Genomic DNA, 22,757 nt, shown 5'->3' with positions numbered 1-22,757 from the left:
AAAAAAAAAATATTTACATATATTTGTAATAAGGAGTATAGTATTAATAGGGGATGTAGTCGACAATGAAAATGTCGCCATTCAGAATGTTGACACCATTCTGTCTACACAGTTAAAAGGTTGACATTTAAAATGTCAACATGTTCACTAAATCACCAGTTAAAATGTCATCATTGTGACTGTCGACAGGTTGCAATGTCGACAGTCTCAATATTGACATAATGCTGACCAGCCTGGAGGTGGTTTGTCATTTTGGCAGGGGGACCCCCCACACTGCGGGCTCTCCTGCAATAGTGCCACCAGCCCCATATGGCAAAACCTAGTGCTGGTACTAGTAAAATTGGGGGGACCCCACACTTTTTAGCCCCCTGATCTTGCTAGTTCCAGTCTAGGCTGGCAGCACTGGAGTTGGTTAAGTTATTTTTGAGGGTGGGGGCAAGCTGTTTTTTTTTATTTTTGTTTATGGACATTTTATTTATTTAGTTTTAATGTAGTGCCAGCAGCAGCAGGGGCATTGTCGCTTTTAATCTAATGCATTACTTTGGCATTGTCACTGTCGACAGTCACAAAGTCGACATTTTTACTGTGGTGTCAAAGTGAGCTACATGTTGACATTCTAAAAGTTGACCTTTTAACTGTTTTGAAATTCTGATTGCAGACAACATGGTGTCATCATTCTGAATAGTGACCTTTCCCTTGTCGCCATTTCGTACCCAACCCATTAATAGTGTACCCATATTCAAATGGAAGTGTTTCTACAGATCCGCATATACTAGTATATGGGCTGATTTTACTAGAACTATGTACTAGTGAACAGAATGTACTAGTTACGTCTGAATTTTTAAACTCAAGTTGCGTTCACATTGTGTTCAAATATGAATCAGTCTCTATATGTGTTGCTGTAATCACTTTTTTGTGGGTGTATCAGGTTTTTGAGGGGTCAGCACAGGACATTTAACTAGTTTGGTTAAATCAACTTGCATTTATCACACTTTGTTCATCTTCCACACTCAACCTGCCACATATTCACGCTGCTGCACCTCACTTGTCATCATTCTCCCCTTCCAGATTCTAGGCTAGTCTTCCTGCTCCACTTTCATACCTAATATCTCTTGCACTGGAGACATCAGAATGGGGAATAATTTGCAATGTTAACTGACTCCCGCATTTTAGTTTTGGATCTGTATTAAGTTTGTGTTTTGGCTTTGTTTTTGGTTTTGGCAAAACTGCCACCGCGTGTTTGGGTTTTGGATCTGTATGTTTTAGAACAATTGCTAAAACATACCAAAATCACATAATTTTGCACTTTTTATATTCCTACATTACTTTTAACCTCAATAACACTGATTTCCAGTAATTTCCAGTCAATTTTGATCACCTCACAGGTCACAATATTATTTTCATACACTTTCGAACAAAGACTGCAGCAAGCTGGCTGGATGTTAAGCGACAGAGCAACGACACAAACACACGGCAGTTCATAGCACATCTAGGAAACATTTCCACACAGGAGTGGCAGAAAAAAAAGAAAAGTGGCACAAGTCCTTCGGCCCTCCCCTTATGCAAGATATTGAAAAGGACATGTACAGTTTAACAAGCCAAGTACTTCAGCGACATGGAGTGCCAATTTGGAATTGAAGTGCTTGATTTGTTTAGGCCCTCACAAAACAAGCTACCAGTAGCTTAGCTGCCTTAAGCCCAACAGTGCTGTCAATGAACTCTACATTATTAAACCATTTCTGTTCATACTGCATCTTTAATCTCCTTCTCCTCTGTGGATACCTCCCACTCATCACTGAAGAACTGCCATACTTATGTAGAAACGGGAATGGATATTATAACTGGAGTGGCATTAGATATGCTTCAGACAGACTGTGACATGGAACATGTGGGCAGCATTGAATCCATTATGTTGAAATACATTGTATTGAACATAGATTTAAACCAATATATAGATGCAGTTGAGGAGACCGTACGTAAGTTAAAACTTGACCCGCTGGATCGGATCCCGGATTTAAGAAAGCTTTTACACGAGAGATACACTGCGCTTCAGAAGAATCATACAGAGGAGGTCCTGAGGCAGGACAATAAATACAGTCATGGGCGAAAGTTTTGAGAATGACACAAGTATTGGTTTTCACAAAGTTTGCTGCTTCAGTGTTTTAAGACATTTTTGTCAGATGTTGCTATAGTATACTGAAGTAAAATTATAAGCATTTCATAAGTGTCAAAGGCTTTTATTGACAATTAAAATAGGTTTAAGCAAAGAGTCAATATTTACAGTGTTGACCCTTCTTTTTGAAGACTCTGCAATTCGCCCTGGCATGCTGTCAATCAACTTGTGGGTCACATACTGACTGATGGCCACCCATTCTTGCCTAATCAATGCTTGGAGTTTGTCAAAATTTGTGGGTTATTGTTTGTCCACCCGCCTCTTGAGGAATGACCACAAGTTCTCAATGGGATTAAGGTCTGTGGAGTTTTCTGGCCATGGACCCAAAATGTTGATGTTTTGATCCCAAAGGCACTTAGTTATCACTTTTGCTTTATGTCAAGGTGCTCCATCATGCTGGATGCTTGAAAAAGCATTGTTCAGCCCTTATAGAGGAACCCCAGCCTAATGCCGAATGAGTTCAGCCGGTGTGATGTTTGAGCTGCTTAGAAGGTATTGAGTTCCCCATTTGATGCGTTATGAGTAAGACCAATGTGTATGTTTTGCTTTTGCTTAAAAAGTAATATGTAAGCTGAAAGAATGCTGTCTCAATAGAGTGCCCCCCCCTGCGTAAAAAATTTATTGAAGTAAAAAAAAAAAGAAAAAGCATTGTTCGTCACCAAACTGTTCTTGGATGGTCGGGAGAAGTTGCTCTTGGAGGATGTTGTGGTACCATTCTTTATTCATGACTGTGTTCTTGGGCAAAATTGTGAGTGAGCCCACTCCCTTGGCTGAGAAGCAACCCCACACATAAATGGTCTCAGGATGCCTTACTGTTGGCATGACACAGGACTGATGGTAGCGTTCACCTTTCCTTCTCCCGACAAGCGATTTTACAGATGCCCCAAACAATCTGAATGGGGATTCATCAGAGAAAATTATTTTACCCCAGTCCTCAGCAGTCCAATCCCTGTACCTTTTGAAGAATATCAGTCTGTCCCTGATGTTTTTCCTGGAGAGAAGTGGCTTCTTTGCTGGCCTTCTTGACACCAGGCCATCCTCCAAAAGTCTTTGCCTCACTGTGCATGCAGATACACTCACACCTGCCTGCTGCCATTCCTGAGCAAGCTTTGCACTGATGGGAGTGGGCTCACTCACAATTTTGCCTAAGAACACAGCCATGAATAAAGAACAGTACCAAAACATCCTCCAAGAACAACTTTTCACAACCATCCAAGAACAGTTTGGTAGCTTTGATAGTAGGATTTGGTGGAGTTATGGCAGAGGTGTCACAGTTTTTGGTCAATTCTTTAAGACCAGACAAATGACAAAATATTGTGCAGAGTCATCTGCATCATTCGTGGGTCTCTTAGGAAATTTATGTTTTTTCCTAGCAGTAGTTGACTGAGACACTGAAGGAGGAGATGCCGTCCTGTCACGTAACACCTCAGCTGTCATCTTGCTCACCAGGAGCTCATTGCATCTCTTGAGAGCTGGGTCAGTTGGAAGCAAAGAGAAGACATAGCTCTTAAACTACAGTCACCAAAATGTAGTGATCCAATTTAAAGATTTTGATAACTCTTGGATCCTGGCGAATCGAATAAAGTACTTGATCTACAAGTCTGACATACTTAGCGTAATTGCTTTGTTTCATTTCCTCCTTCAGTTGCTTTTCCAAAAGTCTATTTAAGGGAATCACTTGGCTCAAGTTAGCAGTGTCTGAACTCACTTCACAGGTGAGTACTTTAAATGATTTCAGCACCTTGCACAACATGGAAAGTATTCTCTACTGCGCTTGAGTAAAATACATTTTCCCTCCTTTCCCAATATCATGGCTTGTGGAGTAAATATGGATGGCTTTTCACTGTTCCTCCATCCTCAGAAGCATATACAGGGTGGAATTCCACCTTGTTACCACCTCTTGCTTCAGTTGGTAGCAGGGTAAATTAAATTGTACCGGAAATGTCCAGATATTTTATGGGCCACAGACAGCATCTCCCGTCCCTGTCATTTTTCAAAAAGCTCTGCACCACCAAGTTTATTGTGTGAGCCAGTGGTTCCCAATCTGTGTGCCTAGGCTCCCTAGGGTGCCTTGGCGATCTCACAAGGGTGCCTCGGCCAGGGCCAGCGGTAAGCAAGGCAGGGGACTACCTGGTAATTATTTTGGCTTAGGGGTGCCTTGCAAAAATTATGGATTGCCTAAGGGTGCCTTGAACTGAAAGAGTTTGGAATCCACTGGTGTAAGAAAAACAGGAAATGTGATGGAATTCACCCAGCTGTAATGCTTTCACAATATTGGTGGCGTTATTACAAATGACATATCCTAAGGAGAGTCCAAGCGGGATAAGCCATATTGCAATGACATCCCTTATCTTTTGTAATAGATTGTCATCTGTTTGCCTCTTAGTGAAGCCAGTGATACACAGAGTAGCCTGCCTCTGAAAGATGTGACGCAGTTGGGTACATGCTGCTGCTGTTTCTGCTGGTGAAGGTGAATCACCAACCCAGTGGGTTGTCACAGTCATATAATCTTTAGTTTGCCCAGTACCCCTTGTCCACATATCTGTGGTTAAGTGTACAGTGGGTAGCATGGCATTTAGTAGCCCAATAATTATATTTTTAGGAATCTTCTTGTACAGGTGAGGAATAGCTTTTCTAGTAAAATGGTGTTGTGATGGAATTTTGTAATGGGGACACAAGACCTCAATTAACTGTCATAAACCAGCTGCATTAATAGTGGACATTGGATGCAGATCTTATACTAGCATAGTGTTAGACAGCCACGGTGGCCACGGGCACCGCCGTGCCTCACTGTCCCTCATCCTAGTGTACCGGCCGTCGCTATGAGGACCGGGACGTCACTTTCGGAAATTCGGACAACGGGCGGACGCCGAAAATAATCTCTATGTGCTCCGGCAAGCTAAATAAGCGGGCACATGTGCAGTAGATCTCACAGCCTGTGGGCTGATTTAGTAGCCCTCTTGTATTTATTAGCCTGCACCTGAATAGGGGCTGGTGTCAAGTTCCTATTGGCTGCTCTAACTATTTAAGGCAGGGAGGGCTTAGCCTCCCTGCCAGTTATAGCGTTTCTGACCCAGTCTTGCTAACCTGCTCCTGTTTGCTGTACTCTGTCCTGTGGATACTCTGTTGGATTTTCTGTGGATTTTGGACTCTGCCTGTTTTCTTGTGACCCTGACCCTTTTGGCCTGTACCTTGGACCCTGCTATCTTGCCTGTGACCCTGACCTCTGGCATGTTTATTGACTACCCTGCTTGCCTGTGACCCTTGACCTTGGCTACCATTTTGACTATCCGTTGCTTTCTACCAGTCTCCTGGCCCACCGCTGTGGTCCTGCATTACCAACCCACACTACATCTGGAGCTAAGTCCTAGGGCCATCTGAGTACCGGTGAGCGCATCAAGCACTAAGGGAAAGGCGGGAAAGTCAATTGTTGTAAACTACTTGTAGTATTTTTCTTGGTCTGCTTCTGGGATGAAGATCCACCCCCAGCAGCAGCAGCAGCAGCAGCAGCGGGACTAATGCTCAAGATTTATTCTGAGGAATCCTGAATAGTGGAGGAGTCATATAGCCTTAGCAGCTTGGATGCAGGACTAACTCCAATCGCTACTGAGAATATTGATGAGGAAGGTGTTGTGAGTGTAGATTGCATGTGGCGGGATCTAGCTGAGAGAAGGGACCTAGCTGATGCTGCACTGCTTGTTATTTTTTAGCATAAGTTTCAGATTTTCCTAATAGCTTGCCATGAACTTGCTTCAAATGACATAACATGGATGAGGTTCCTAGATGGGTAAGGTCCCTACCTCTACTGACTATGGATTTACAAATGCTACAAATGCTACAAATTAATAAACAACTGTTGTCAGAATTGGGTAAAATTAATTCCACACATAAGAGGTGGATTTTTTGGTCCTATGCCCACACATGACAATGGTCTTCTTCTTATGATGTGCAAGAACTGCTTCCACTGGTGCAGGACCTACACAAACAACATCATCGTCATCAACATCCTCGTTAGCGCCGTCAGCTACACAAATAACCCCCTCATCCTGTTGCAATTCCAAAGTGGCATCCTCAATTTGTGTATCACCGACTACACTTGGGCTGCTCATTCACACAACTGCAGAAATGCTGAAAGGGGCCTTCTTTATGAGTACACTCAATCAGAAAGGTCAGGCTTAAACATAGCACTCGTGGATAGACTCTCCTCAGGGATTTGTGTCATTTCTGAATCTGAACATTCAGTTTCTTCAAATGACTTACTGTTTTCTTCCAGCTCAGCTTTTACACGTAAAAGTATTTGGGCACCACTTTTTCAGATGACAAGGTCTTCCATCGTCATGACTGGCTTTACAAGAAGATGCATCTCTGACAGAGAAAGGCGAAGGCCTGATTCTTTCCATGCCACTGTGTGTGTAGAATCGCATATTGGCAATTTTTTTTTTCTGCCGTTAACTTTGCCTTCATTACAGGTGCTTTTTTTTTTTACCAAGGTATAAGGTGTTTTTTTACATTCTTGTTTCCCTGACTTAAAAACACTATGCACTTTAACATAGCTTTTAGCAGATAACGTAGAGGGATTTTTTATCATCATGACTGGTGCCAGCAGCTGCTTGGTGCTCCTGGACTTCTGTGGACTGATGTGAATCCATTTTGATGACACAGTACAATGTGATTGGAGACTTCTAAGAACATTGCCAGCCCTTTTATTTCTCTTTCAGCACTGACAATGAGCAATGGCACATAGAATGAAGACTGGCAAGAACACTGACACCTCTCCTGTTTCTGTGTGAGCTATAATAACACAGTACAATGTGACTGGAGACTTTTAAGAACACTGCCAGCCCTATTATATTTCTTCCAGCACTGAACACTGCCACATCTCCTGTTTCCGGGGGAGCTAAGGCACGGTAGAATGTGACTGGAAACTTTTAAGAACAGTGCCAGCCCTATTATATCTCTTCCAGCACTGAACACTGCCACCTCTCCTGTTTCCGGGTGAGCTAAGGCACAGTAGAATGTGACTAGAGACTTTTAAGAACACTGCCAGTCCTATTATTTCTCTTTCAGCACTGAACACTGCCATCTCTCCTGTTTCCGGGGGAGCTAAGGCACAGTAGAATGTGACTAGAGACTTTTAAGAACACTGCCAGTCCTATTTTTTCTCTTTCAGCACTGAACACTGCCATCTCTCCTGTTTCCGGGTGAGCTAAGGCACAGTAGAATGTGACTAGAGACTTTTAAGAACACTGCCAGTCCTATTATTTCTCTTTCAGCACTGAACACTGCCATCTCTCCTGTTTCCGGGGGAGCTAAGGCACAGTAGAATGTGACTGAAGACTTTTAGGAACACTGCCAGCTCTATTATTTCTGTTTCAACACTGAAAACTGACACCTCTCCTGTACTCGGTTCGGTACTCGTATATCTGATGTTCGGGTGGGCTCGGTTTTCGGGAAAACAAGCCCGAGCATCTCTATAAATAACTAACAAGAACCAAAAGCAGAAGAACAAAATTTTGTTCTGTGGGCTAACTGTGCTCCATTTAATGGCTGGCACACACACTATTTGATGGCCTCTACATTGCATAAATCCACATGGGGAAACTTCAGGAGAGGACAGAATCTCTGATATTCAACACTTAACATAAATGGAGATGCAAGGGCTACAACTAATTTTAGAATATGATGCTAGTTTATATTTTAGTAAGTCTACTCATCTACATAGCACATTTATAAAAAAAAATATTTACATATACTGGGCCTGACTCATTAAGGAAATTAAGGCAAAAAAATGAGTACATTTTCTCTTGGACAAAACCATGCTACAATGTAAAGGGTGCAGATTAGTTTATTATTTTGCACATAAGATAAATACTGTTTTTTTATGTAGCTTACAAATACTTGATAACTTTATTTGTATATTGAAATTTAAAGTTCATCTAGAACATGCCTAACCCCAACTATAAATCTATCCCCGCATTTTATATTTACCTCCCCCTCCAATACAACATGGTTTTGTCAAGGTGCAAAGTTACTCATTTTCTTTACTTTACTTTCCATAATGAATCAGGCCCACTGTGTTTAATACAAATTACACTCTTAGAAACATTACCTCATTGCTGTGTTTATACACCGCTCTTGTACAGAGTTCTTTTTACATCTATATGCGTTGAAAGGGAGTACCAACCTATCTTTCTTTGCAACAATGACGCATTTTCTTACACATCACATTATCATACATTACTTACCTTATTTAGACATCATAGAGGCAGCGTAGTTCATATTTTCTGGATAATGCACGTGGAAATGCACAGGGTGAACAAGTAGGCACACTCACACACATATAGGAGATATTCAGGTCCACACTTGTTGACCTGATGTTTGTAAATTACCCTTATACCTTTCCCTGTGCTTTTATAACCATACTCTAGTAATTTTATCCCACCTCTTTTTATATTTTGCAGAACTGGATTGCTTATTGGAGAAGTGAAGTTTTACTTTGTGGAAGGGTTAAATCACAGAGTGGAAGAGAAATGGCCAAGCAGTAAAACAATGCTCTATACATGGCACTGAGTGATTCATAACATTAGGGAGTGTGATGAAGCCATGTAATATGAACATAATTATAAATTAATCCCTTCACTCAATTAGATAAACATAGTAGGATTTTTTTGTGCCAGTATCTAGTGAAAATAAGATCTAACAATATAATTCGATTCTATTATTAAAAAAAGTATAGCAGTGTTACTGACTTACTGGCTTATCACTGTACCACACCTTTTCTATAATTTAATATTAGTAGGATATTTACTGGTGTGTGCACATAAATAACAGCGCGTTTGTATTACACATGAAATCCTAACTATATTTTTTTGTTTAGTACACTTTTATTTCAAGTATTTTTAAATCCATAACATTTTAATTACAAGTGAAGTGTGGAGAGTAATGATTTTGGAAATGAAGCTGTAAACAGCACCATTATTTTTTGGTGTGTGTTGTTTATTGAACAATGCACATAGCCAGTTAGAAATGAATCAAATGTAAACTTCAACACTTCTTAATAGGATATTAAAGGAGAAACGACCATTTTTTTGCCCTGTTCATTTAAAAGGTAAGCATGGATTAATATGCTGTGTATAAATAGCAGGGGCGCACCCAGGGGGGGTTTCCTAGTCCTCAGAAACCCCTCTCCTACTTGGGGTGTCCTATGCTTACAGTGGCTGGCCCCTCTCCCGGGACCAGCCACTGCTGCTTGCAATCCTCTCCTAGTCAGTCCCCTGCTGTGTGAGCACAGCTCTCTGCTGGCAGTTTGGCTCCGCCCCTTCCTCCCACGGGGCCAGCATGGGTGTTATGCAGGAGGCAGCAGCAGAAGAGGGTAAGAATGTGTGTGTGTGAGTGAGTCTGTTTGTCAGTGTATATGTCAGCTTACATATCTGTGTGTTTATGTATGTGTGTATTTATGTATGTGTGTGTATGTGACAGCTTGTATATCTTTGTGTTTATGTATGTGTGTGTATGTGACAGCTTGCATATCTTTGTGTTTATGTATGTGTGTGTATGTGACAGCTTACATATCTGTGTGTTTATGTATGTGTATGTGACAGCTTACATATCTGTGTGTTTATGTATGTGTGTGTATGCGACAGCTTACATATCTGTGTGTTTATGTATGTGTGTGTATGTGACAGCTTACATGTTTGTGTGTTTGATCCTGTGTGTGTGTGTGTGTGTGTGTGTGTGTCTGTGCTTGTCTGTGTATGGGACAGTTTACATATCTGTGTGTTTGACACGGTGTGTGTTTGTAGCCACGCCCCTACACATACTGGACACGCCCACTTGTATCATGGCGCGGAAACCCCCCTCCTCGAATCCTGCGTTTGCCCCTGAATAGCACACTGGTTGTGCTATTGTTACACAATATAGCCAGAGGAAAAGGTCACCCTGCCAAATACAATTTATATGTTCCATTTTTATTTTTTATTCACGCGTATTAAAGTGTTTTCTTTAGAAGGTGCTAGACTCTTGTTTGCTGTAAGTAATTGAAAGCTTACTTACTTAATCTATGAACATAACTGCAAAATAAAAAACATTCTGTTTATTTTCTACTAAAATTTACATAATGCACATTGATTAATTTATCTTAAATAGCCTGGTAAGCTTTTCCATCATGATCAGAAAGATAATGATTGCTACTGTGCTTTTCCTATTCATTTCTCTTCTTCATCCTTGAACAAAATTTGAAACACTGTTACTGATAACTTCAAATTAAAATCTGCCCTCGACTATTCTCAAACAGCTGCACCTCCTTACTGGAAACAGCAAGTCATAAATATACACTAAGGGCCTCATTTAACATTAGGAGCAAATTCTGCTAAAGGGTACAAATTATTTGCACCTGACCAAACAATGCTGCAATACACGTGGTTCAAAGCAGTTTTTTCCTTTCCATGCAGGAAAAATGTTGCCTACTTTTGCATGTAGCACACAATATTCGAGTAGCTTTATTTTAATTTAGAGTTGAGCTAGAGCTGCCTACATCTGTCATGACATTCTAAATATGCCCACTGCAGCCCAACATGGTTGGGCTGCAAGCTAGCTTGATTTACTCCCAACTCTAAATGAGGCCCCAAATGTCCCCTGCCTCATTTCCCCTGATTCAGGACAATCAGTTTGCATTGTGTCAGATTACATTTGCAATGGATACCCTTTCTTTTATTTCAAATTGCAATAGATGGCCCAACGCTGTTGCCGGGTACAAGAGTCATTGTAAAATTTGGCAATACAAGTGGTTGGAAGAGATCTGGACTTTGGATCCCTCAGACAGATCACAACCTGCATAGGGCCCAATTATCCAATAGGCTGACTAGGCTGCAGCCTATGGCACTAGGCTTTTTTTGGGGGGGTGCAAAATTGTGATAGGGAAAGGTATGAACTGAAATTCATTTTAAAATAGAAGAGAATAGTTGCTCTCCAAAGTAAAAAGCAAACATGAAATTTAAACGTAATCTTGACGTATTCCCGTGGGAAAAGGTTGAAGACAAAGAGTCATCTTTGGATGGGCACTTGAAGATAGGGGAGTAGGAGAGACAAGGATGTTGACAGGTGCAGGCATGACAGTCCCCTCCACCTTCATATCTACACCCTCAATAGTGCTCACTCATACCATACTGCTATATAGTTCTTTATTTTAATAAAAACTAAATCGTTGACAGATTGCTGTGAACCTTGTAGAAAACCAAGTGGAGCTGAATTTCGAAAACACGGGAACATAAACATTGGTGGGTGGGGGGAAGGAAGCTGGATTTTAAATGAAGCATGAGCTAGTTTCTTCCTACCCGGTATTATCCTGGTGTGGAAGGAGAGGGGGCTTTATGAATGTATTGGCCTAGGGCAGCATGAACCATTTATCAGGCCATGCCTACATGACTGGGTTCTGTAAGTGGAGACAGAAGGTGGTGGAACATTTTGTTTGCATTGCTATTGAACATTACAGTCATTTGGTAAAATGACTGGGTATGATACTGCAGCATGTATGCACAGCATTAGTAAGTGCATATTGTAGGTTGCCCATTAAATACCTGTTCAGACTGTTGTCTGTTAAAATGGTGTCATTAAGGATAACTGAGATTCCACTGATCAGTGAATGTTGTAAACACACTGGTTTATGGTACTGTTGTGCATTTTGTTCTGTTCCCTTTGTTTTTATATTGCACTGGTTATCATTAAAGGCAAAATCAATTTTATAAAGTGTCTTTGTATACTTAATTATGTTATAACTCTGTGACAGTCGATTTGAAGCACATCACTTGGTGTTTTATATAACCCACTCCCCACACACAAAGTTTCTGCATCATATTTCATCTGTACTACAGATATACGGATGGAAAAAGGAACCAAAATGCATCACTTGTGGAGATTTCCCGGAAGATGGCAGCACATTTTTCGATGTCCTTGGAGGCAGTGGAGATCAGGCCTCATTCTATACTTCCAAAGAGGATTACCTTGGGCATTATCAGCTGCACTTCACCTAATAACATTCAAATAAATTCTGCTAAAACAAGCAGTATTTTGGGTGAAAAATTTAGTACATTGAGTTTAATGAGGGAGCGGTGCTAAAGCGGAAGTACATTAGACTTTGCAAAAACAAATTATATTTTTGGCAGAAAAACACATTTGTGAAAATAAATGGGTCCATCTCCCAAATGCTATGTATATGGAAAGTAAGTGTAGTCCAGGATAACCCGGTAACCAGAGAACAGTTTTAAGTTGCTTTAAGGACCGGGATTTATCCAGCCATGACTAGAAATCTCTTTAGGCAAGTGTCTGACTGCCTTACCCACTTGTGTTTAAATACTGCTTCTGACTTGGGCTTTAAACACAAGTGCCAAGCTCGTGACTGCAAGTTAAAATAGAAACCATTCTATTTAATATGTCCATATCCTGTTACGTTTGCACGTGTGTTGTTACGTGTCTGTAGCGATACATTTTTTTTGGGAGGCTTCATTTCAGTGTGTTCAAAAGGATGCCATCATACTTGAAGTTCATCTATGCCTATGGGAACACATTGGGTACTTACCCAGTAGAGGTTTACACAAGCAGTTTAACAAGCATTTGGATGTATTTTTACTATTGATTTCTACCACCCATTCATTACTGCAGTCAATTCACATGGAGTTGTGCACTACATGTAGAACTATATAAATGCACCAACTACACAAATGTTTCCCCAACAAAATGTTCTTACACTGCTGGTCCACTCTGCCAGTCCCTACATTGGTTGTCTGTACTTCATGGAATCCAATCTAAAATAGGTCTAATAATATACAAAGCTATTATCAAAACCACACCAACATACATCTCTTCATTTGTTTCAAACCATCTCCCAACTTGCCCCCTCTGCTTAAGATCTTCACCTCCTTCCACATTCATTACTTTATACCATTTACTTGCAGGACCTTTTGCAGGTTGCACCAAACTCTATGGCATTCAATCTTTTATACAAAACTTTCCTCCTAGCCTCCAAACTTTCCAAGAAAATCTAGAACTACCTTCTTAACCTCCCTAAGCATCACGATTACCAAACCCCTAGACAATTTATTCTCTCACTAAAGAAAACCTTTCGACTCGCCCACACTAACATTGCTGTGTGACTGGATCATAGTCTTACTAAGCAGTTTTTCCCCCACCGCAATTGACTGAACCAGTATGCAATATGTGGCACTTAAGCTCATATATCACTCTAATTTTCCTAAACATGGCCCATTTGTGGAAAGGGCCCTCTTAGCTCTTTGTTAATACCTATTTTTGTTCTATTACTACGTTTGTTACGAATAGTGATGGAGTATTTTGATGCTGTATGAATAATTGTTAACAAAATAAGGAATGTAGCTATAGAACTGATTGGGGCCACAGTTGACTAATTGAGATTCCGTTCATCTATATGGATTTGTAATCAAAGCAGGGTGTAACTAGTTGCAACCAAGCTAGGCTGTACAGCACTAGACATCCTGTTAAAATTAATGGAATATTATTGTTTTGCTTACGTCTGTACACATTCAATGCATATCAACCGTAGGTATGTGAACCATATTGTGTTTGTGTGTTACAACATGTAGTTTGCATTCTTTTTATGCAAACCACCTTAGAACTGCTGAAGTGTAGCAAAAAAGAACCCCTTTGGCTATAAGAAATAGATATATATATATTTTTTTTTAATATTGACAAAATATTATATTAGCACAAAATCTGCACAATAAAGCACGGTGCCTTGGTAGCCATACCATCACAACATGTTTGAATTCACTTTCACTCCATTGTAGCAAACAATATATATATATATATATATATATATATATATTAGTAAAATCACACCCTGCTTGTGCTCCTTTATTAAACACAGGTATATTTTTCCCATTTACTTTTTTGTTTTTAAAAAGTTTATTACAGAAAAGTACAGAAATCCAGCACATTAGAAAACATAACATTAAAAGTATAAACAACATGAACATTGCGATTTCCAAGGCTTGGGTTTTTTCCGGCATGAGAATCGAAACAAGACCTGCCACCATTCCAAAGTTCATACTTTCCTTATAAAACAATAAGTTTAAGAATATTATACACTGATTAGAATCTTCAGTGTTGCTGAAATTGTCTTCTCAATTAAGATTTAATTATAGTTTTATATGTAATCATGTGCTGAATTTGACAAACCGAATGGAATTTTTTTCTCTTTTACTTTGGAAATTTTGCACATTATACATATTATTGCACTATTTTATATATTTCAACAGTTATCAGCTAAGAGTGTGATTGGAAAAGTAGCAACCAATTTAATTTTAGATCATTAATAATGAAAACATATATTACATTTATTTATTCTGTTGAACTTTTGTATTCTATCATCATTCATCTCCTGGGATGAAATGGTGAACTTGTCAAGTAGTCTTGCACACAGCTACAATACCAGCCTAATTAACCAGTTTGATTTAGCTATGATTATGTACACTTTAAATGGAATTTGTATAAGAAATAGATTGTATATTTTAGATCAATTCTGGACAGGGTTTTTCAAGGCTTGAAAGATTTTGCAATTGAAGTCTGCTGCTGTCATAATAAAATGCTATCAGCACCTTAATAATGACAAATCTATTTTAAAGTGACATTGCACCTTAAACAAAGAAAACAGTTGATGCAAAATGAAAAATAAATCTTTAAAATGTATGGTAGCAGCTGATCATTAATTTGCATTATAGGCTTTGTGGCTCTTTCATCACAGCCATTTTGTAGGCTATTCCAGTAACTACTATGCAGCCTACAGATGTCTAAGGAACCAGTGCCTTGAAGACTTGGCTATAAAGTGCCTCAGTAATGACAAAAGTTCCAAATTAATTGATTTTCTGCAATCTTATAAGTATTCGTTTACTGGTTATGCATGAGCCCACAATTTTTTAGTGGATGGTGATGAGTCTGTAGAAAATCTTATAAGGCTCTTCCAAACAACAGACTAGGTCAGGAGACAAGTGTGTTTAGGATTATTTTAACAAGAACATTGCTCAATGTGACAGACAGTCTCATGATGTGAGGAGTGGAATTGAGGCAAGCAAGATGGAGAAAGGAGCAAGGTCCTCAATACCTTAGAATAATGTGCGCCTCGTGTAGAACGGATACAAGCAGGCTGGCATTGAACGTACCTTTGTAGGAGATATTTTATACAACCAACTTCTTTAATCCACAGTTTATCATGACACTTTTTTTTAATAATATGTTTTTATTTTGTTAGACCTTTAAACTTTTTTTCTTCTTCTTAAATACTACAGTTTTCAGACATTTTTTTTAGGGCTTTAAGATGTCCATTCAATTTTGTCTTTACATTTGTAGAACTCTGATATTATTCCAATAAACATTGTTATTGATTCATGGTCAAAAGCAAGACTTAAAATTAACAGGTTATCTGCAAAAGGTTTGGTTACTGCAACATTGCTTGCAATATTAACAGTAGGCTTGGTTGTCAGTCAAATTATATTCTAGTGAGCAGAGGAGGTGATGTGAGAGCTTAAACTGCCTGTTTTTTAAACTGAATTGATAGCTAAAACTTACAGCTCACAAGTAGTAGATACAAAGAATTTTAATGAATGCTAATTTTTCTACCAGAAGAAAATAATTTTTAAATCTTATCAAGTTCATTTTTTAGTGTGTCATCTTAGTAGAGTATGTTGCTCTTGTAAACATTTAATAATTGTATATATATATCTCCATGGATAACAATTGTAACACACTCAGGCTAAAATGGTTATAAATAGAGAAATCATACATTATGCATTATAAAATCACAGCAATTTGTCATTTTATTACATTAAATACCAAATAAGTACAATGTGTACATGGGAGTTTATCTTTTACATATACAGAAATAAATATGTAATAAATAAAAACACACTGAAATGTGGAATTTTTACACATCAACTGAGAAAAATAAACAGTGATCGTCTTTAATCTGTTCATGTTTTGATAAAATGAGAACAGTAAAAAAGGGATGCGTTTTAAAGTAATGTATTATCCTCAATGAGAATTGACAGAGAAAATTTTGCATAAAAATTTGAAATAAGCCATATCTAGCAGCAAAATGTGTTCATACAACCCACTGAATGTCCTGTGTCAGTATTAAAAGGCATAATGGACACAAAAATTCTGCATTGTGCTAGTTAAAGCCCCAATGTTTTCTGGGAAACCTTCCTCTTCTGAATGGAGGTGCTGAAGCATCACTGGCAATACTTGTCCCACTGGACCGCTTAGTCATAACTAAAGCCAAGTCTAATAAAATAAAAAAAAAAAAAATCTTCTGGGGGGGTGTTCATTTTAAGCAAATCACTTTAGACATTTGTTCTACAACCCATTACGTGATATTTTACGTGTTAGAATGTTTTGACAGTAATGATATAGAAATCTCAGGACCTACATTTTATCGATTTTCTTTTGAAACAATATTTTTTCGAATGTAAAAAATCCTATTATTGCGAATGTAGCTGAATGTTTGTGATGCATACTTAATGTGCAATCACACTATGCAAAATAGAAAGATTTTCCAATCTTATGCTCAAAACATTATTTATACACTACTGTTTAAAGGCTATTTGAATAGTTCTATGTGCAAATTAAAATCATAAGAAAAAACAAAAAACAGTAATTTCAGAACTACACAGCAAGTTATTTTTATTTTTTGTTTGTAGTGTTGGTGGTTGAAAAGTATTTAACAGTTATTGCAAACTAAGTGTTGAGCAGTAATTTAATTAGGGTAACGCACTGTCTTTTGGTATTGCTTCATAGTTTGCATGTGGCAAAACTTTCCATAGATATTAGTAAACAATAACCCCTATATACAGACAGAAACAAGCACACTGAAAAGGAAAATGCACATTAAAATAAAGTTTGATTTTTTTTTCGTAATGAAATATTGTATCATTGAGTCAAGACTTTAATTCACTTTACGCATTGAAATATAGAACACCCCCATGTTAAACTATTTTAAGTACATTATATAAGGTCATATCAACTTTTGGACAAGTCTAGGTAACTCTACCTACCTACACTCCCCTCTATTTGACAAATAGGGTGGTCCTACTACAGGCAACCCTCCTATTACCTGAAGAGGGAACTGTTTGAGCTGTGAGAACTTAATGTGGAGGTGAGTCTGTCAATGACTTTCCCATGGACCTCATCTATTTCCTACCAATAGTGGAGCTAAGAACCACTGGCGACTTGGACTTCTCATTTAACATAAGGCATGGGTTGCATCTGTAAAATAGCATTTTGATTGTTTGTCTTGATGTAATTATAGTAAGCAAAGTTATGTTACTGTAGTGTATGCAAAACTTTATTACACATGAAGTGTTAATCATTCAATGATTTTATTTTTAGACATTTTCTGACATTACAGTCACTCATATTTAAAAGTTAAAATTTTTTTTTTAATATTTTGCAGACAAAAGATTTTAATCATTTATAATGGTGTGAAGCTTTAAATGTTGTTTTATGCTGAAGCTGTACCGAATATAAACCACATAGTAAATACAGACTATTTTTATAACATAGTTACGTAAGCATGTGCTTTGCATGGGTGATTTTACTTATGACCAAACTCTGATCTGAGCATTGTCTGAGATGTACAGGCACCTTTATAAGACAGACAAATAAATTGTCCATGTGTTAAGTGGCGCAAAATAAGCAAGATTTGGACCAGTGGCTTTCAACATGCAAATGTGCTTATACTGTACAGATACTGGAAGGGCCGCTAAGTCAACCTTTTTCTGTTCCCTTTATATTTATCTGTAAATGGAAATATAAATATATGAAAGTATGGTGAATAGACTTTGTTAGTTGCTGTGCTTTACAACATCTTTATAAGCAGCAGTTTTGCATCTGTCCTATAATCCCCTCCTAAGCCCTCTGTAAATGTTATTAAAACATGTTAGCGCTCTCCCAGCACATACGTCTGGCGAGGGGCATTGCATGATATTTTTGGTGTTGTTCATTGGGTGATGCACCAATTCCAGACAACCATAAAAAGTAGAAAGAGAAAAAAATGGCAGAGAAAGATTTTGAGGTTACTGTGCCCTTAGGTGAGTTAATTATTGACTTATTTGCATTAATATCCTCACAGAGTAAACATTTAAACAGGTCATATTAATGTAGACTTAAAAGTACCTCATGTTTTGGTTATAAAACCACAAAAACAGAGCTGAAAGCTATTTTACCAGTTACTTATGTTACCTGTTCACTAGTATTTAGCTTTACTCCAGAATTTGAAGTAAAATAAAAATATTTTCAGAAACCTTTTTAGCACTAGTGTAGTTTCATCATTTAATAGGAGAACTAGTATGTCTTCTAGATCGCATCTGCTTGGATTCTGGTTATTACTTTTATGTTGTGTTATATTGTTGCAACATTACCTGTCACTTTATGTTATACAACAAGGACCATTAGCTGTAAACAAATACCATGATAACTTATGCAAAAGTGTCACCTTTGTTCATATAATTTACCAGTAGTCTCACATTTATTATGAATCACAAGACTATATGAGGCCATATCATGTATAAAAACTATACAGCATTTTAAAAGAAAATTTTATGTATGCAAAACATATATGTAGGTCCCCATACCTTGACCAAACCAAAGGATTTATATAAAGAAAAACTCATTTGCCAGTCATTGTCATTAGCTGTAAGAGGCTCCAGGATTGTTTCAAACATATTTGATGTATATGGTAAAAATAACAGTTACCAGTAACCTTCTACATCGATATGTGAACACTTTTAAAATAATATTCTTCAGGTTCAGTTCTATGGTAAAGGGAGGTTTTGCTGTAAACTTTAGGCTTTAAAGATTCCAGTTAGTAAGGAACTACACAAGTATCAATTGTAAATGAGATTAATATTAAATATGATTTGGATAGGCTGGTATGCAGTGACTGAGTGTAAAATGAATTAGGGCAAAGCAGATTGAGCTCAGGGACATATACCATTATTCAACGACAAAGTAGAATCAAACTGTTTCAAGAAGTGAAAAGCACTACATTGAGTGTGTGTTATTTTCAAGGATACATGAAAACTCAATGTTCACTTGCAGAGAGCTTATTATTTGAAGAACAACAAGGAAGGAGAGTGTGGCATTAGTAATGCAGATGCTGGAAAGGCAAGTGGCAAGACTATGCCTGGTGAAGTGAAGAATATTTTGTTCCCATCTCTACTGGCAAGACATAAGGCCAGATTGACCAAAAGCTATTTTAAAGTAGTGTGCAGAATGTCAGCCGACAAACAATATTAAAACAAGTAACGCTGGGTTATCTGTGGTCACGCTCTTCAGTGTTAGTCCAGTAACTCAAGACTTTACATTCTTGATGTCTCTCTAGAACTTATTTTAATGAAACATACAATGTTAATAAACAGACAAAGTCCAGAGTTAGTATCTTGGTATTATAACATTTATTAAAATAATGCTATGGGGTTAATAGAAACAGCAAAGAACCAAAGAATTAAAATGCAAGCCATGTAAAAACCCAACTAAAACCCAATATGTCTAATGTCATCCAGCCGCTAACTAGAAGCCAAGAAAGACAACACTCCCGATATAATAAAGTACTGCAAAACAATTGGCAATTTAGTTATCAAAATTGTGGGTTTTGCATTTTTGTATCCTTTTTCTCAATCGGAAAAAAATTCCTTTGAATGTTATATAACATACATATAAAACAAGATAGAAAAATACATTATAAACTTGTAACAATGGCTGTAAATACATTATTTTACAGGTTCTTTTAGGCAATAGGTTGGTTATGATACATACATAGCATGAAACTACTAAGGTTATAAAGAATAGACAAATACATTTTATCTGTACGGTTACATATCAGCGACACTCCCATCTAACCATTCTAAAAAAAATATAATACTGTCAAAGGAAAAAAAGAAAGACTCAAAACTACCTAGTTATAAAGAATAAAAACATAAAAATCATAATACTGAGATCAAAGGCATTCGCAGATTTCAAAAGTCATGCTTTTTTTTTTTAAAGTTGACCCATTTGTTTGTAAGTTTGTTCATAGCAATCATGTCTTATACATGTCTATTCAATAGACTTACACATTATCCATCACTCTCAGAAATTAAAAAGTCCTCTAACAAACATCTAAAAATGTCCAGGTTTATCGCAGCTGAGATGAAACTGGATCAAATACTGATTTTTAAACTGGTTGATCTCTCGAAATGCACAAGTGTTGCAAAATTGTTCAAACAATATCCTGCAAAGGGATAAAAATTCTTGCAAAAATAAAACGAATACAAATTTACCAGGAAGACAAAGCTGGTGGCATGGGAAATAAAAGCTGTCTGACTAGGAAAGGATGAATGTCTGTTGCATAGTAAATTAACTGATTTGTTTCAGTGAGGCGGGATGGCAGATGAGGTCACCACAAAGGTGCTTGAAATCTAAGCACTCTAGGCTTTACTGCTGACCTTTAATAGGGATTCCTTAAGAAACTGCACACCGGGAAGAGTTGACAAGACTGGGGAAACCTGTCTCGGGTCTTTGCCATATTTAAAACAGGAAAAACAAAACAAGATACTTGGAAATGTGAATGAAATATTGAAAAAGGGAAAGATTTACAAAACTGCACCATATAGGCAGAAGTACAGCAATAGAATTGTCTAGCTAGCAACATAACGGATGCTGCTTTAAAATTATATATAGATTATGATGGCAAAGACCTAAACTCTCAGATTTGTAAATACATATACTGGGCGACTGACTTGTACGCTTTGACTGAAATTGAGAATTTCTCAAACTGTTAGAGAATTGGATGTGGCCGTTTGAAACTTGCTTGGCAACAATTTGTATGCCCCATTGGCCCTGACATAGTTACTAGAAGAAACAAACTTATACAAGAAAAAAACCCCACAGGACTAGATGAGCATGGAGAAAAATAAGGCACTTTCTTTTCCTTAGACTTATACCAATATTAAAACAAAAAGGAGGACAAAGGGGGAAGGAAAAAAAAAAAGACAAAAGGCTCTTTTTTGGTCTTATTCCTTGACTACCACCCAAAAAAAAATCATTCAATGTTATAAAGGGGGTTTTTTTTGTTTTTTTTTCTGTTTTTTTTATAACACTTGAAAGTATAAAATGCTACATTTCCAAAAATATATTTTTTTCTGCACCAGCACCCTTGTATAGTAAAAGTGTCTACTTTTTTGTTCATGTTTTCAATGCACTAGACTTATCTACAATTTCAATTATACAATTATACAGCAAATAGGCAAGCATGGCTTTTACATCCTTAATGTTTTTTTTCTATACAGGGAGGTCTTAAAACATATTTGAACAGTTTGCCCAGTAATGTGATACATAATGCATGTACCTTATTCATATGTAGTATTACATGAGGCTTTGAGTGTAATGTCTCACTAATTGCATCACAACAATTGTGTGAAGTTTCATTGTTGCAGTCTCATTTTAAATGAAAGGTTAAAAATGTACAATTCAGATTTTTATGGCACCCTTATCAATGTAACAAATTTGGCAGGCAATATCACAAAGAAAGCATATTGCAATGTTGACCCTGCGAGGGCATTGTAGTGACTAAATAGTAATTTATATTTTAAACATTTGTTCTTTTTTTCCTAAATATGTAAAATCACTTCACCAGTGAATTCCCTGACCAATCAGGTTCATGCATGATGCATCATCACAACACAGTACATTCAGCTTTTTACTTCACTATACGAGAGAAAAAACAAACAAAATCAAGTTCCCTAGAAGTCTCTCACAGTAACTGCCTCTGTCATCGGTAGTTGAGGATCAGCTGTCTTGCCAGTACTGTAGGTGAAGCCTTTATACCGTTCGTTTGGTTAGGACACTATAATATGATCAGTGCGGAGGGCTGAGTTGGACCTTATTGCTTTACTACTATTCAGTGCAGGTACTAGAATCACTTTCACCCAATCAGGGGGAAGAAAAACCAAAAGCAAAAAAATGTTGCGTTGGAAGAAAACTATTTTTCTGTGTGTCTTTTGTTAGATGGTAAGACGAACGGACAGGTGCCTCAGCTCGCTGCACTGAAGACAGACAAGCAGAGGCGATTACCAGTTAACTGATCAGCAGGCAGGCATGGTCAGGTCATCATTGGGTGAAGAATTCAGAGGTCAGAAGGTCATAGGTTAGTTGCCGGTGGCGGCTGGGTGGTTAGAAACAAAAAAAAAATGAAAAAAACAAAAAAAAACAAATGAAAAAAAAAAGAAAGAAAAGATAGAGAAGAGATTAGTTTCAGCTAGTGACTGCTTAATGACAACATGAAAAAACTAATCACAACTAATAAAAAAAACAAGCATGTTTAATACTGACATACTGATTGACACCATCTACAGAATGCAACAAAATCATGACACGAAGTATCATGATTTGAATGTGTGAAGGAGGAGCCCACGCCCATAAAACTGGTTAACAAGAAACAAAATGGAAATAAAACACAACTAAGGGCTAATGGTTAGTAGCAGTCGGAAATTGGAGACAATATAATGAATCAGCTATGAACTTG

General features: G+C 37.7%; 1 protein-coding gene across 5 annotated transcripts in view; it reads right to left on the bottom strand.

Annotated features, from left to right (window-relative positions):
* Positions 1-19,627: 19,627 nt before the first annotated feature.
* QKI (QKI, KH domain containing RNA binding) overlaps positions 19,628-22,757 on the bottom strand; it is a 137,621-nt gene continuing 134,491 nt past the window's right edge. For all 5 annotated transcript variants that reach the window (XR_012689706.1, XM_075203282.1, XM_075203284.1 and 2 more), the window contains one exon: positions 19,628-22,397. Coding sequence is in view for 4 of the 5 variants with exons in the window: in XM_075203282.1 (XP_075059383.1) it covers positions 22,381-22,397 (17 nt within the window). In the remaining variant the exon portion in view is untranslated. The remainder of the gene's footprint in view (positions 22,398-22,757) is intronic.

The sequence above is a fragment of the Mixophyes fleayi genome, chromosome 3, assembly GCF_038048845.1.
Source record: "Mixophyes fleayi isolate aMixFle1 chromosome 3, aMixFle1.hap1, whole genome shotgun sequence".
Taxonomy (NCBI): Eukaryota; Metazoa; Chordata; class Amphibia; order Anura; family Limnodynastidae; genus Mixophyes; species Mixophyes fleayi.
This window is presented reverse-complemented; position numbering and strand designations above follow the sequence as displayed.